Below are 16,980 nucleotides of genomic sequence, written 5' to 3' on the forward strand. Positions count from 1 at the left end.
AGCAGCGTTATACAACAAATTAAATGCATATGAGAGAGGGGATACGTAAACATGAGGGGCACTGGTGGAGGGTGCCAGTGAGGGAATCCGAGGAGGAGGTAGTGGGAGGGGCTATGGAGCGATGAGGGGCACTGTTGGAGGATGACAGTGAGGGAATCCGAGGAAGAGGTCATGGGGTGGAGGGGGAAGCTAGGGAGAGATGAGGGGCACTGATAGAGGGTGGTAGTGAGGGAGTCTGAGGAGGAGGTCATGAGGGGGATGGGCTACAGAGAGATGAGGGGCGCTGGTGGAGGAGGGTGGCAGTGAGGGAATCCGAAGAGGAGGTCATGGGGTGGAGGGGGAGCTAGGGAGAGATGAGGGGCACTGGTGGATGGTGGTATTGAGGGAGTCTGATGAGGAGGTCATGAGGGGGAGGGGCTACAGAGAGATGAGGGGCACTGGGGGAGGGTGGCAGTGAGGGAATCAGAGGAGGAGGTCATAAAGGGGAGGGGCTATGGGGAGATGAGGGGCACTTGTGGCATGTGGCAGTGAGGGAATCCGAGGAAGAGGTCAATAGGGGGGGGGATGGATGGATGAGGTACACTGTTGGAAGGTGGTAGTAAAGGTATTTATGGAGAAAGAGGTTTTTGGTGCAGCGCCAAAAAAGACTTCTGCATCAACGCTGAATTCGGCCCAGTCATGGCCTTTCTGTTTTTGTTCATTTAATTAGCAGTCGGGCCATAAGGGCCACTATGGAACATACTTTAAAGTGCGTGCTAATTATATTTATTGCTCTATTCAATGTTTTAAGTATGAAGGTGATTTTACTAATGTTTTTACCGGGAGATGGTGCCTGACATGGGGCGGGGCCCAAGGTCATCTGTGAGATAAGGTGCACTGGAGAGGAATAGTGGCTAATCAAGCCTGTAAGGGAGTGCGTTGAAGAGTCCGTGGTCAGGTGGAGGTAGTAATGAAGAGGGATTCTCCCTGAAGGCTCAAACAGAGGGAGCCCGAGAAGTGTCACTTGCCAGATACTCCCACCTCAGAAACCGCCTCTTCCCATCAAAAGAACATTACATAGAAAAAACACTTTTTGTGAGTGATAACATTAAAAAGAGATTTGGAAAAGAGTGAGTTTTACTGGGCCTTGTAAGACTAAGAAGAGGTAAAGGAGGGCCCTGAAGCAGGCCTGCCTAGACATATATGCGACAAATCGAGCCCGCAGTGGCCCACCCAAATGCGTCCTTGGCCCACCCAATTAAAAATTCCTGGAGCCGGGCCTGGATCAGAGGGAGGTAACGCTGTAAGAAACTGAGACCAGCTGAATAATGCCAGGACAGGACTCCGAGACAAAACCTTACATCATCACTAGTTACACAAGACTGCATGCTGTACCCGATCACCACAACAAAGGGGTGAACTCAGTTCATTTGTACGCGTATTTATTTGAACAGCTGCGTAAATGCAACCTCCCGGAAATACTGGTGAAAACACGGACAGTGCACTTCAAGCTCCAGGAGAGACACCATTCCACCCAGGCACCGTCACATCTGTCTGCTTAGACCTTTTGCAGACGGAGAAGTATTCTCTTTCATGGTATTTGCAGTTAATTTCCCAACTAGAATTTCTAATATCCATTTTCTCAACATCCATCTTCCTGAAGTCGCGTCCAATAGCATTCTGGTTTCCCGTCCTAAACAACATCGTCCGCCCTTCTCTGCGCTGAAATAATAGGCGTTGACATTAGTGTACTTTGTAGTGCAATGTGCGCACTGTGCCTTGGGAGCACGAGAGCTAAATGACGGCAAATAACCTCAGTACGATTTTGCTGCTCAGGGGTGAGAAGCAAAAAAGCCACACGCTCGTGGCACCTGGAGAGCCCTCTGATGGCGCCAAGTGCACGACGGGAGCTCCATTCGGGTGAATGCAGACGTGTTAGTCAATCTCAAACAGCAATCACAAACTGTTAGCAACACGAACTCAATGTCAATGCAAGCAAAAACAGCGTGCCTGCTACCAGAAAACCACCTGCACTGACTGAAGTCAAAATTAACTGGAAAAATGTCCCTTGGATTACTGCAGGGATGTCAAGACCGCGTGTCACCCAAACGTGTGAGACGTGAATAAAATGCGTACCACGCTGTATGTGATCGGGTAGCGTAGTATGGGTTATTGGCACTAGCGCCCCAGGCTCAAACCCCTTAAAACCTGGCCTAGAAACCAACGACGAATGAGATAAATCGACTGCGTGGAGTTCATGACACATAAGGAGCGGCTCCAGATGCCCAGCCTGAGCGGACGCCATGGTTCATTCAAGTGCGTTATGCACGTGGCAATGAATTTTAATAGTATACTTTGCCCTCGCGCTTTCGTACGTGGCCATTGCTTCCGTTAATCATCACGCGCATAAAAGGAATTTGTCCAAAAGTGACACTTCAAACAATTGCTCTAAAGACCATTTGTGCTGAGAAAGAAACGCGTTTTGCATGAGTGATGCGGCTGTGGCAGGTTCTGAATGAACGGACATGCACGAAGAGGCAAGGTGCTCGAACCGGATTGTGAGGTCTACCTCCGACTGTTAAAAAGATGAATGCACTAAAACGTTCGAGGTAAATGTGACGCTATACCTCACAGTAATATACACATGCATTGCCGTAGGAGGATGTTTTAGGTGAGCAATGTTTAAGCCATGTTGTAAAGTGTCCTAAATGTACCAATTGCAAGATTCTACGAGAAAATGTACATAAGTAAACTATTCGGAGACTGTTTATTTAGAAATACAGTAATAGGGACCTAAGAGGCACACAGAAAGGAATGCAATAAAGCGACATTGCTTAATCTGTTATGTCCACAAGCCATCTTGGTCAGCTAAAGGAAACAAGCTGGACAAGGAAAAGGGTTATCAGATGTTTTTCTTATGTGCCACTCAAATGCAGGCTAATGCAAACACAAGCATGCACGTTTCGGCAACAGCAACATTTTGTCAGGTGCACTATATCCACGCACTTCAAGCTTAAGAACAAACTATTATGGAAAACCTGATACATTTTAAACTTATGGCTGTTAATGAAAACACACACAGCACACAAAGTTACTTCACCAAACCAGGATATACATAGGCAATGTAAAACACTAGAAGCGCTGTACATTTGAAAGAGGACAGTAATGTGGCTCCAGACTAACGTTGTGATGTGTGGCTTGCCATACTAAAGGTGAAGGATGTTCTCAGTGCAACCAACCTACTTCTGACAGTGCATTTTCCAATATAGAGTGTACAACAAACCACCAAGATTGCTTTTGCGATAAAAACACACAAAACAAACTACAACACCAAGTTCAGAAGAGAGCATATTCGCAAGTGAAGGATAATTATAGGCATGTAACAACCTTTTCCTGACCTGGGACTTTGTTAAAACCTCTTTGAAGCAGCCACATAGAGGTGGGCGAGCCACTGAAAGCTCGAGCCAGATGCCTGGCCCTGGCTCAGCTCCTGGTCCTCTTGGAATCTCAAACCTAAAACGAGTTGAGCTTTCAGGATAGAGGGGGTGACTTAGCAGGTACAAATGCAGCCCATGTAACATTGGGAACCAGGTTTGAATCAAGGCCTTGGCTCTGCATCCTCCAAATCTGTGTCATAAAAATGTAAATTATTCTGTGCCTGTAGCAAAGCACGCAGATGCCTTTAGGCAAGTTCTGCGCCATGTTAGACTGACAAAAAATTTCAAAAGTAAAAGGCCTGTCACCCATGTTCTAATCGCGTCTTCCAATAACAACAAAACATTAACCTTTGATGTAAATAAATTGATACCCTTCTAGTGTCTAAATTGCACAGCGTGAAAGAGGAAACTATGTGATCCATCCAGGATCCCCAGCTTGACCAAACCTTGTGGTCCTAAGCAAATACTTTGTCATCAAGCCTCCTTTTTAGGTCGAGCTTAGAGTCCGCATGCATGCGCTACGAGACTTGTTGTAGTCGAGTGGGAAATAGACGCCCCGCCCACTCTCTGCCCATTTTTTCCATAGGCTTGTGTCATTGTCCTTCTTAAACACTGGCTTCTGATGTGTAAATAGGCTTGTTAGTCCCTCCTTAGTATCGACTCCTCTTCATTTGTCACCTCCCATGGTGACTGGCCCTTTTACTTCGGTTGCTACACAGTACAGTTTTTTTGCCTTGAAGCACTATTTTCTTTATCAAGTTTCTCTTACTGCAGGCACAACGTGCTTTGGTTCCTTCTTTACAACAACGCCCTCCCTCCCGTTGTCCATGCCTTCTTTCCACCTACTCCGTGCCTTCTTTACCTCCCCAGCCCTCCCTCCAGTTGTCCGTGCCCCACCCAATCCGCCATCCCTCCCTTTGTCCGTAACACCTATCAAGGTCTCGCATTTACGTGAGTTTGAGCTATTGGAATTGTACATGACAATGCCTTTTATTTATGTTTTGGTTCTTAAAACATAAATAAAACACATTGTCATTTACAATGCCAATAGCTTAAACTCGCGTACATGCGAGACCTATTGTATTGCAAATGCTTGTTTCCCATTACTACATATCAGAGCATTGTCAAATACCGGAGTACAGACTGTGCACTGTATACAAATTGTTCGTTTCAATTAATAAACTATTTACTGTACAAAATTCCAGTCCTCATATAGGGTACACATGGCGACTAACTTTGCTCTTAGTGTACAAATAGTATTGTCATTAGGGCGGGTGTAGGAATGTTTCTCAGTTTCGGTTTAAAAACGATCATTTTTTGATAACTATTTCTCAATGCAGAAATACAATCTGATTTACGCAGGTGAAACACTTTCTTGTGTTAATGAAATATGCTGTTTGTATTCTGAAGACAATTTACCATATTCTAGCATGATGCTTGTTGCATAATTTACATGTTAAATTTTTGGAGGGCTTATCTCCTGCACATGCTCTTGGAGCGAGAGCAGACCCTTGGCTTGGCTTTCTATTCATTTGTTGGCTCGCTCACCTCTATAGCCACAAGAAGCCCTGGCTGGTTTGCCTGTCCCATTTGATTAATCAAGGACTCAAAAATTAATTTTCTGCAAAGCCCGATTCCTTTCCATTCTTTCAGGAGAAGCTGCAGCAAGTGTTATTCGCCAAGTCTAAGCTGTATTAGATGTTAAAAGATATCTTACACAAATGAAATATTTTATATCATTATCCTCATGGCAAACAGTTTCCCAGTTACTGTAATTGTATGACAAAACAGTCAGTTATAGTAGATATCAAACATTTAAAGGTCAGGAAAGGTCTGAAAACATGGACTTTTCACAACTAGTGGACATGTTGTATTTCTCCTTCCCAGTGCGCTGGGTTTGTGAATCCTTGAAGGAGATTTGTGGGATACAGCTTTAAAAACCAAATCAAACTTACTTGGTGCTGATGGTTTGGACATTAATCGTATACAGAGTAAAATGTGGACAGATTAAGTTTAGCAGTGAGATTGTAGGAACTAATAAAAGTGATATCAGTTAGGATATACATATTCCCAAATGCTTATGGATATGCATGTATATCTATACTACTATTATAAAGAGAGAACTTGCACCTTTTGGCCAGGTAAACTCGGGAACCACAGCGCCAATCCACACACCCAATACATTGTTGGAATCCTCAGGGTGTGTAGATGGACATAGGCGACATTAAATAAAAAAAAAACGTAAATAAAAAAATAAAATTTTGTAAACAAAGTAGTCCCCTAAAACAAGCGCCGGCCGCGACGTAGCGCTGACCGCGACCTAGACGTAATGACGATATGTGGGGAGGAGCGGTGACGTGGGGCGAGGAGTGGCGGTGGAGTCCGGAGTGGGCGGCGGCTCAGGTAAGGCAAAGAGCGGCGAGGATTGGCGGTGAAGTCCGTTGCGGGCGGCTCAGGTAAGGCAAAGGCAGGCTGGAGGTGGGCGGCGGTAGGCGGGCGGGAGGATCGAGGCGCGAGGCGGGCTGGGCAATGTCGGGGCTGGAGGCGGGTGGCGGGCTGGGCAATGTCGGGGCGGGAGGCGGGCTGGGCAATGTCGGGGCGGGCGGCGGCGAGGCGGGAGGCTGGGCAATGTCGGGGCGGGCGGCGGGAGGGATGCGGTCTGGGCAATGTCGGTGTGGGCGGGAGTGCACAGAGCCTTAAAATGCTGCCCCCAGCCCCCTTCTGCCCCGGGCAACGCCGGGGCGGGCTGCTAGTATATTATAGCTGCTGTACACGGCCAGGATTTCTATACATTTTGTTACTTATTTAAAAGCTATAAAGACAAGGAATGGGTTGAAAGGCAAGGGAGTTGTAAAATCTAAACTCACTGCAACACTCAAGAAGCAAGTAAACTAAGGATCACTGCACTAGAAGGAAACCAGCAAGTCCTACCTTGAAAATTTCAAACTCCTTCTTTGGCATCATCAGCTTTTACCAAACGATGGCCATGGGCAAATCAAACCAATGCACAACAAAATTAACATTTTGAAAAAGACCTCTCATTAGGAATATATTTAAGCACAACATGACATTATCAATACATTGAAATATGGCCCCATAAAGGGTCCGAATGCAACAGTGTAGAGGCCAAACACTCATGTGCCAAACTCGCAGTTTACGACAAACTAATACATTCTATGCATTTTTAACAAAAGATTAAGAAAACATTAGATTACAAAAAATAACCTGATCACCTAATCGGATAGTCGAAATAAAACAGATATGAAAACTGATCAACCTGAATCATTCTCTTTTAGTTAATCCATTTTAACAATATGCCATACAACATTCAACTATATTACACAAACATTCAACTTTTTGCCACAATGCCCAAGTTTAGTTGTGACAGCCTGGAATTTAGACAGAAAAAATACAGTCTAAAGGCTTTATGAAATGCAACTTTTCACAGAACGTGGGCCTAATAGAAAAAGCGCTACCAATGAAATCCTGATAGTTACCTGTATTGTATGACTGTAAAGGGGTTCTGTTCGTCCTCCAGATTCCTGAGGTTTCACAGCAATCAAGATGTTATTTGGCACAAAGCCAGAAGCGCCACTTGCATTCTGAACCTTCCACCACTGTTTGCGGTCATCAATAATCTGGGAAATAAGGGACATAGTAAGACTAGTTTCATTTACATTTTAGGAGATTGCCTTTGAAAACTGAAACACCTTGGAAAAAAACTATTATATGCTATTTGAACAATAGTTACATGTTTGCTATGCACTGTTCAGTATATATACAATAAAAGTGGTGGTCATAATTTACTGCCAAGCGAACATTACAGATGTCCGTGAACTGCTTTATTGGATTTTATGAAATTTGACTGGAAATCAAAAAAACTCTGGAGAAAGCCTGAACTCTGAGTGCCCAGATTCTATCGAGAATTTGAAAACAAATCCTGTGTTGGCACTGTTCAGCCTGACAGTAGAAAAAGTTCAGATTAGCTGATTCTGGTGTCTTGTCTGTTCCTCTTGGTTAGACCTTACAGCGTTTGCTGTGTTTTTTTGCCCCAAAACATTTCGCCATAACGCTTCATTTTTGCTGAAAATCTTTTTGTTAGTTCTGGGACTCTGCACTTTACCACTGCTAAGCAGTGCTCAAGCGCTTGTGCTCACTCACTCACTTAAACTTGGTAAAATTGGGTTATATCCAATTGGCACATTTATTTAAGTTACTTAGAAGTCCCATGTAAAAGGTAGTATATGTACCCAGGACCTGTAAATACATGCTATTAGTGGGTCTACCGCACATATGGTTCCACCCACTTAAGTAGCCCTTTAAACAAGTTTCAAGACTGCCATTGCAGCCTGTGTGCTGTTTTAAACTGCCGATTCAACATGTCAAAATAAATCTTTTGCCAGGTTTAAACCTCCCTTTTTAATACAGATAAGTCAACCCGATACAAAAAAGTCAACCCTATGGTAGGCCCTAAACAACCCAAAGGGCTGGGTGCATTGTATTCATAAAGCTGGATATGTACTTTAAAGTTTTATATGTCCTGGTAGTTGACCACTCCCAAATTCGTTTTTTACTACTGTGGGAAATATAGGACAAGATTGGGTTAACTCATTACATTAAATAAGTACTAACTTGCGATTGGAAACAGGTAGAAATGTCACGTTTAGTCTAAAAAACATTGCAATTTAAAACTATCTTTAGTGGTAAATTCGGATTCTACATCAAAATTCTGAAAATTGCACTTTTGGCATTTTCTTGCCCTTACCATTTGGTGCCTGCAGACTGTGTCCTGGGTCACATGAATCTGAACAGTTGGCCATTGTGTAGTCCTCCCAGACAGTGAGACAAAGGAGGACTAGACGTTGGTAGGATAGGCCATCCTGCCAGTATGGTGAGTCGGAGCTTTTCACTGCCCCCCATACATTTCAAACGACTGCCTCAAGCACACTCACAAAGGAACTTGACACCAGCCTTTTGTCACCCTAGACCACTTGGAGCTTGAGCAGTGGAAAGGTAGGACATTTCCAGAACCAGATGGAGGGGGAGATCTAGAATGAAGGAAGGCACCAGGCATAAATATTAGATCCACGGGCCAACTACTCAGTACACTCCTGGACTGCCAATATTATAGAGGAAGGACTGACTTGTTCGCCATAGACCGGCCTTCATTTCCAGGAGACTGCTCTACTGCTTGAGGCTTGCCTTGTTTTCCAGAGGACTGCACTGCTGCCCCGCTCTCTGCGAACAAAGACTGGACCTGCTCCCTTCATCTCAGGCTCCCTGAGTGACTCCAAGCATCTCTTCTCTGGCCTCCTATTGAGCTACAGGGCCACAACAAGTTCCAGAAGCCTTCTCCCGCAAATGCCCAGCTAACCTGCTGCAACTGGGCCTGCCTGAATCGAACTGGCCTCTGCTACAGTAATTCCCTAACACTCAAGAAGTGCCTCCACAGGTCCTGAAACCTTGGCTGGCAGCAGAACGCACTTTTCAACAAGAAAAGGAAATAACCTGAAGTTCTGGGCTCTTCGTGCTGAACTTTGAGAATATAACTTTCAGCTGGACTAATCTGGTCCCTGTATCCAAGAACGAACTCTATTGTGGTCAGCCTGCACTTGTAACTTCCCCCATCTAGCATGATCAGATGACTGAGTGGCGCTTTGTGCTTGTAGGCACTAGATCTATCTAAAATATTTAAATTAAATATCCATGGTTGTACTGATTCGATTTTAGTCACTTTGGTCTCATTTATTAATTAAAATGTATTCTTTTTCTAAATTGGTTTCTGATTTTTCTGGTGTTGTGTTTTCACCTTATTACTGTTTGTGTGCGGCATACATACTTTACACAGTGCCTTTAAGTTAAAGCCGATTCCTTGTGTGCCAATCTACCATAGGGTAATTACAGGTTATTTTGGTAACTTTGATGGTCACCCTGACAAGTTTTGTGGTTGTTGTTGAATAGGGTTTCACCCTCTCAAACCAATAAACATAATTTTTACACCCGCAAAACAAAATAATGTTAAACAGCCTTAACTAAAGCTCCATATCGTACACTAAAGACTGTATTTTATGTGTCAGACATGTTGAGTGGACCTAGCTACTTATTAATCGAGATCTGAAATACAATTAACTATAAATTGTAAAACAGTAACCAAAATCAACTTTGATGTGGAATTTGATGAAACTCATTAAAAGAGTAAGGTTAGTTCTTTGAGCTATACATTTCCAGCTCTACATTTCATCTGCAAATTTCTATGGTGGGTGGCCAAACTTGGCTTCAAGTCATATTCTGGACACCTAAGCACTCCATAGGCTAAGAAACAAACTAATAAAATGGTCCTGGTTAATTTATTTCAGTCAGGATATTTTATTGTGGAACTGGTCAGTTAAATTCCTAGTTTGCAGTAAGGCTATCTTTCGCATTAAAAGAACAACACCTACATGATTAAAAACAAATAAAGTAGAAATACAGCAATTATTAAATCTAATAAACTTTTCTTAATTTGCTGTTCTGATAGAAGAGTGACAATAAGAACTTTCTCAAAAAGCTTATCTTGCCTGCAGCTGTAAGGAACGGCATTGAAAGGTTAGGTACTCAGCCTAGAATAGCAAGTTACATACTTCCCTTAACACTTTTTCTGGTGGACAATAACTGCAATTTTATCACCTTTAGAATATGTCCCAGGTGTTAGACTGGATCGGTTTACTTCCTAGCAAGGCTTCTGCATGCTGCTAGGTGCCACTGTTTGACTTCCCACCACCCAGGAAATGACAGAGCCTACTCACATATACGAAATACCTCTGCACATCAACAACAGTTTCTTGCTTGACCGTTTCCGCATGCTCAGATGCATTGTGTTAAGCAATTATTGGAAAGATGGCATTGAGGAAGTTGAAGTTAGATCTGGAGTCTTCGACAGGTAGCTTAGGAGCTACTGATAGCTCGAGAGGACCCTGGATGTAGCTCTCTGAAGTGTAGTACAGCACAGCATGCAATTAAGAGGGTCAAGCCACATTGAAGGCAGCACCAGACATCAATGGAATGTACACTGTGATAACCTGTGGGACTTGAAATAAAATATAACCACCTATCTTCACTCTCTAGCATAGTCATATGGAACTTTGTCATTTTGCAAGAGCCATTCTATCAATCATACAGTTTGTGAGAAAAAGACCAGATATTGTTTGAGTGTTTTTACTTAAAATGAAAAGGAAAAATTTGATAGAAAATGTGCATTTTGAGAGAATAATTTGCTGAAGTTTGAAAACAAAACAAATGAAAATCCAAAACCTCCATAAAGATAATCTTTGAATAATTAATTTGATTTGTTTGATTTGATTTGTCAACTTGTAAAGCGCGCGAATGCCCGAAGTCGTCTTGGCGATATGACAGACCCTCGACACTCGAGAATGGTATCTAGAGCTGTGCAGAAAACAACCAGGTTTTTACTTCCTTTCTAAAGGATTCCAAGGATGGACTGATTTTTATAGCGAAAGGCAGCTGATTCCAGGTTCGTGCTGCATGTACCAGAAAGCTTCTTCCACCCCAACTGGCTCGTCTGAATTTTGGGACCCTAATGAGCTTCAGTTGGCCGGATCTAAGAAGCCTGGTTGGTTCATATTGTTATAAATGTGACTTCAGGAATTGTGATCCTGTTCCCTGAAGTGCCTTGTAGGCCAGGCACAGTGATTTAAATTGCACCCTTTTTGCAATTGGCAGCCAATGCAGGGTTTTTAATTTGTGACTGATTGGCTCAAACTTGGGTATGCCTAGAACCAGCCTGGCTGCTGCGTTCTGCAGGCGTTGTAATTTGGCTATGATTTTTGTTCTAGCCTTGGCATATAGGCCATTCCCGTAGTCCAGTCTTGACAAAGCTAGAGCTGTCACTACTGTTTTACGCGAATCCTGTGGTAGGTAAGGCAATATCTTTTTTTATCATTTTTAAGATATACCAGAGTGTTGATGCCAATTTGCTGGCTTGGGCGTCAAAAGAAAGATTGGTGTCCAGAGTAATGCCCAGATTCTTCACTTTTTCTGACGAATCTGGGCATCTACCCAAATCATTGGGCCACCAAGCGGGGGACCAGATGTTTGTGTCACCCCCTAGTATCATCACCTCACTCTTGTCCCCGTTAAGTTTTAGGCAATTCTTTTCCATCCATTGCGTAACCTGTGTCATGCATAGTTGGAATTCTTCTGCTGTTTCCTCAACATCCTTGCTGATAGACACCACAATTTGGGTATCGTCAGCGTAGGATATTGGGGTGAATCCACAGTCCCTTATAATTTCTGTAAGAGGGGCCACATATATGTTAAAAAGGGTGGGGCTCAGCGAGGACCCCTGCGGGACCCCGCATGGTAAGTTAAATGATTTAGATTTTGCTCCTCCTACCTCTACTGAGAAAGTTCTGTTCTCTAAGTAGGAAGCAATGAGGGTACATGCGCAATTATGTATTTCTGCTGCTCTTAAACGAGTTAGGAGAATCTCGTGGCTGACCGCGTCGAAGGCCGCCGATGGGTCAAGTAACACCAAGGCGGCCTTCGCTCCATTATCTAGCACTTTCTTAAGTTCTTCCACAGCTGTGATTAAAGCAGTTTCCGTTCCGTGTCCTTCACGAAAACCGAACTGAGAATGGTCTAGCCAGTTACCATCCATCAGGTAGCCGGATAGCTGTTTGTTTAGAAGTTTCTCTAAAATTTTCGCGGCGAAAGGGATCCTAGCTATTGGTCTATAATTGCTTGGTTCTTCACCATCCAGATTTTATTTTTTCAACAGAGGCCTGATAGATATTCTTTTCCAGTCATCTGGAAAGGTATTAGTTACAAGAATTTGAGCAAATAATTTTTCTAGTATCAGGCTCAGCTGTTCTGAGCAGATTTGCATCTACCTTTTGGGAAATTTGCAGCTATTAGAATTTCCTTTGTACCTTTTGACACTCGCTGCTGTGGCTGTTAATTCACTAGCCTTGTGGAGGCATTTTATATACGCTTTTCACCAACATTGCTGTTCGGAACCCTGTCCTATACGTAAGGGTAGCCAGGGTACTTTAACAATATTGAGGGTCAAAATATTGTATTCAGAATAGACAACCAAAACATCATGAAGGCAAGTTTGGTTTTACTCATGACCTACATCTGGGTGGACACTACTAAAATCCTGGAAGGTATGGTCACTACTATGGGCTTATCTGATGTGGTCGCTACTGCAACATTAGCCAAAGTGATGAGAAGCTTAGTGCGTTTTTCTTTGATTCGAAGTAGCTCATTGTAGAAAAGGTTGGAGGCCACTGGGTTAGATACAGAGTATCCACCAGAAAGAGCTATATTGAAGGAAAGTAACTTGCTCTTCAAATTGACACTTCTAACCTCAGATTCATCACCTTTAGAATAGACACTAAAGCAAAACTTTCCCGGATGAAGGGTCTGTGGAAGGAACTTCGATTGAAAAGTCCTGCAGGACCGACTAGGTGAAATGTCCTTTCCGATGGACCAAACTGTCAAGGCTGTAGTGGTTGTGAAAACATGCGCTGACATCCACATTGAAACCTGGCATATGTCAAGGACAGGGGTTCGTCTTGCCAATCCAGTGGTAGCATCCTTAACCCTTGTGCAGTGGGCGCTCAGTCCTTCCTGAGGCTGCTTATTGGCTAGCGCATAGCCAATCTTAATGCAGAAGGCTATCCACCTCAACAGAGTTCCTGTCTGCATACTCTTCAGTTTCTTCGCCTTGGACAACCCTAAAAAAAAAGCTGTTCCTCCACCCAATGGCCCTTGATATGATTGATGTAAAAGCTTAAAGTTATTTCGGAGTCACATCGATAAGTCCTCTTCTCCCCTTTTGAGGGTTGAGGAAGAGCAAAGTATGCTGTAAGAGTGATGGATTGCCCAAAGTAGAAAGGAGTTACAAATTTAGGTCAGAGGCTTCAGCACTAGTTTGTCTGGAAAAAATGTGCTACAGTGTGCCTGAAGTTCGCTCAGATGACAAGCCTAATTGATCACAATGAGGAAGACAGTCTTCAAGGTCAGGAGATGTAAAGAGCGGCTGTGCATCATCTTTAAAAAACTGCATCACAACAGATTATTTAAAAAAATAACTATTAGTTGGTTAAAGATAAATTGGGTGAAAGGGCTGACCGATAACCTTTAATCATGCCCACGGCAAGGTATTGCTGGTCAAAGGCAAACTGAACAGGACACCCAACAGTTTAGCTTTAAGAGGTCTTTCTTGTGGACTTCACACCAAGACACATATCAGTCCCAGCACCTGGTGTACATTGATCTGTGGAAGGACACCTGGCAACAAGGATGACATCTACCACTTTAGGTGGCAGATCAAATGCATTTAACTTCCACTGCTCAATCTCCACACATGGAGGTTGTGAGAAATTGGGTTACTCAGTGGTTGAGTGGGGAGCAAACCTACTCAAGCATTAACCACAATCCTTGTCAGGGTGATGCCACGAGCAACTCAAAATTAACCTGTGGTCAACCTTTTGGAAGCAGAGCAGTCAAGCTGAACCTGGAGGCAATTTGTAAAGTATTTATGCAGCACTTCAAACAATAATAAAAGTAAAAACACAACACAAGAAAAATCCCACACAAACTATAATAAAAATAGAGTAGATTTTATTAAATAAAACATAAAAAAAACTAAAATCCAATCAAGTAGAATCGGAGCTATGCAATTAAAAAGAATTCAGAAAACATAGCACCATAAAGCACGAAGCACCAACAGTGGATATCTGGTTGCATGAGAGCGGGACAAAGTCACAGGTTCCGATCACCCATGATGGCGCAGGCACCAGCTACAGGGAACCCGGTAGGTCTGCTGAACAAGAGTACCTTAAATCCTGGATGCGGAGAGCTGTGGAGTCATATGTTGAGGGTACACTGCGCAACCCAGGCGATGCTGGGTCCTGTTTGTACAGCATCACTTCCATGGAGCTGCTAGGCCGCGATACAGAGTCTTGTGTCATTATCGATGAGGCAGCTTGTCATGCGAAGCCCTGGGTCGAAGATTCATCACACACACGTTGGTTCTGAAGTAGCTGCAGAGCCTGCGATGCTCAGTACTGCTTCACCATCAAGGCTGCCATCAACAAGAGGCTTTTGATGCAAGGGCTTGCCTCGGGATGTATCGTGAGGTAGTTTCAATGGGGCAGTGGACGAAGATGCAAAGTCCTTGAGTCGGGAAAGTCCAGGCAGTAGAGGCATTATGTCGGTTGTGCTCTGGGTTGTGCCGCATAGCATAGATCCTTCAGTTCTGCTGGATCCACAAATAGACTGCCCTAGCACCTCAAGGCCCATTCTAAAGGTCCTGAACTTGAGTGGCGCCACCTTCAGGGTTGGACTGACAGATGGCAAAGTCCAGGTGCTGGGTTCAAGGTTGTTGGAGCCTTCTGTTCCCGAGTCTTTAGTCAGGAGGCCAGCCACGAATCAGAGTCACTCTGGGGTCCTAGGTTCAATAGATGCAGGTCTAATCCTTCTCACCCAGGCAAGAGGCAGCAAGTCAGCACAGCAGGGCAGCATCCCTTCAGAGCAGCAGGCCTTTCAGCAGCACAGCGTTCCTTCTTCCAGGCAGAGGTCACAGGTCCAGAAATTAACTAAAGAGTTGGGGTCTGAGGTTCAACATTTATACCTGGTGGCCAGCTTGCCTAGGTGGTCACAATAGACTAGAGACAGTCCATGTGTGAGTGTGCTCAGGTAGTGCCTTTGTGATGTGCTAGTGTGGTGGATAATAGCTCATCCTCCTGATTTTCTCAGAGTGGCCCATCCTCCCAACATGTATCTTCCAGTTGTATCACTGTCTGGGAGCAATACACAAGACCACCTGCCAGCTATACATATTCATGTGTCCCCGAAACAGGCTGTAGGCACCAAATGTATCATTGTATCTTCCCAAGCTCAGACCCATCACTCCTCCCCTAACCCTGGGGAGTAAACAATACTTACCCACCCTGCTCCTTGTCTGTTGCCTCTCTTATGCCTCACTCCACTACTCCGGTGACACTGGGAAGAAACCTTTTCCCTACCTCCACTGGCTCGTCCATGCCTTCTACGCAATGCACTACTAATACGGATCCTCCTACACTTCACTCCACTCCACTATTCCCATGATCCTGGGGACAACAACCTCCCCTGGCTCGCCCGGGCCTCCCCAGCAACTCAACACTATTCATTCTGGCTGTTCCCCCGAAACCAACCATATACCCCTCAACTGCATGCTGATCAACTGTCGATCGGCCGCACAACATGCAACAGAAATCTTGGAAACTATCCTTAGTGAAGCTATTGACATCGCTTTTCTTACGGAAACCTGGCTCAATGCTCACTCCTCATCTATTCTTGACACACTCTCTCCCCCTGGGTTACTCTATCCTCCGAAAGGATAGGCTTGACAAAATCGTCATTATTTATAAAGACGAACTCCAACTCACCCTTGTTAAGAATTCTGATCAATCCTCTTTCGAATACATATTCGGCTACACAACATTTACAATCCCCCTGGTGACCCTTTGCCCTTTGTGGAGGAATTGTCTGACCTACTTTCCCAATCCTCGATTTCCAACTCCAAAAACATCTTCCACGGTGACTTCAACATTCACTGCAATAATAAGGCTGATCCCTCGGTTAGCATCCTCAATGACCTCCTTGACGTTACAGATTTGATTCAACTTTGCCATTCACTTACACATTCAAAAGGGGCTACTCTTGACGCAATCATTACTAGCAACGATCTGGCTTCCCTTTTGCAAATTGTCCCTATTGATTGGTCGGACCATCACCTCATCCTCTTCACGATCAGCAGGGCTGCTCCTCCCCCTTCCCCCAAAAACATCAAACATAAGAAATTTACTAGAAATCTTCACCTGATTCCTCCGGACAATCTGGAGAATAAAATCAAAGCAAAACTCCAACTTCCTCCTCCCTCACTAAATACTAATGATCTTACAGAACACTACAACAAAGCCATCACTGAGGTCCTTGACCAAATTTCCCCGGCCAAATTAAAATCACTAAAACCCCCCAGCCCCCAATCCTGGTTTAATGCTGATCTCAACAATGAGAGTAGCGCGCATAGGATGACCGAACGCACATGGAGACAACATCCCTCCCCCCCAAATATTTCCCTCCTCAGAACCGCTAGGGCTAATTATAAAAAACACATCCTCAATGAAAAGGCCTCCTTCTTCCTCGCTCAGCTCGACAGAGATAATAGACCTAGGGAACTATTCAGCATTATCAAAAATCAAACAGCTTCTGCCCCTTCCAAATTGACTGCCTCTATCGAACGATGTAAGGAAATTGCAAACTTCTTTTCTGAGAAAATTTCCACGATTGATCTAGCCTTTGCTTCAACCCCCACTATAGAGCTCATCACCCCTCTATGTCTGCCCACCCAAGTCAGCGCTGACTCCATCGCCCCCTCCTGACTGTTCCTCTCCCGCACACTGTTGCCCCTCTGGAACATTTCCCCCCCAGCCCACAGCTAAAAAATAACGCATCTTGGCTTTATTTTAACCCAGTTACCGAGCGAGAAGTCCTCAACATCATCACTAAGCTT

General features: G+C 44.2%; 1 protein-coding gene across 7 annotated transcripts in view; it reads right to left on the bottom strand.

Moving 5' to 3' along the window:
- Window positions 1-16,980, bottom strand: part of EPS8 (EGFR pathway substrate 8, signaling adaptor) — a 1,030,589-nt gene that overhangs the window by 137,950 nt on the left and 875,659 nt on the right. For all 7 annotated transcript variants that reach the window (XM_078674027.1, XM_078674024.1, XM_078674021.1 and 4 more), the window contains one exon: window positions 6,914-7,054. In XM_078674027.1, the coding sequence (XP_078530153.1) occupies window positions 6,914-7,054 (141 nt within the window). The remainder of the gene's footprint in view (window positions 1-6,913; window positions 7,055-16,980) is intronic.

The sequence above is a fragment of the Lissotriton helveticus genome, chromosome 1_1 (assembly GCF_964261635.1).
Source record: "Lissotriton helveticus chromosome 1_1, aLisHel1.1, whole genome shotgun sequence".
NCBI classification, from domain to species: domain Eukaryota; kingdom Metazoa; phylum Chordata; class Amphibia; order Caudata; family Salamandridae; genus Lissotriton; species Lissotriton helveticus.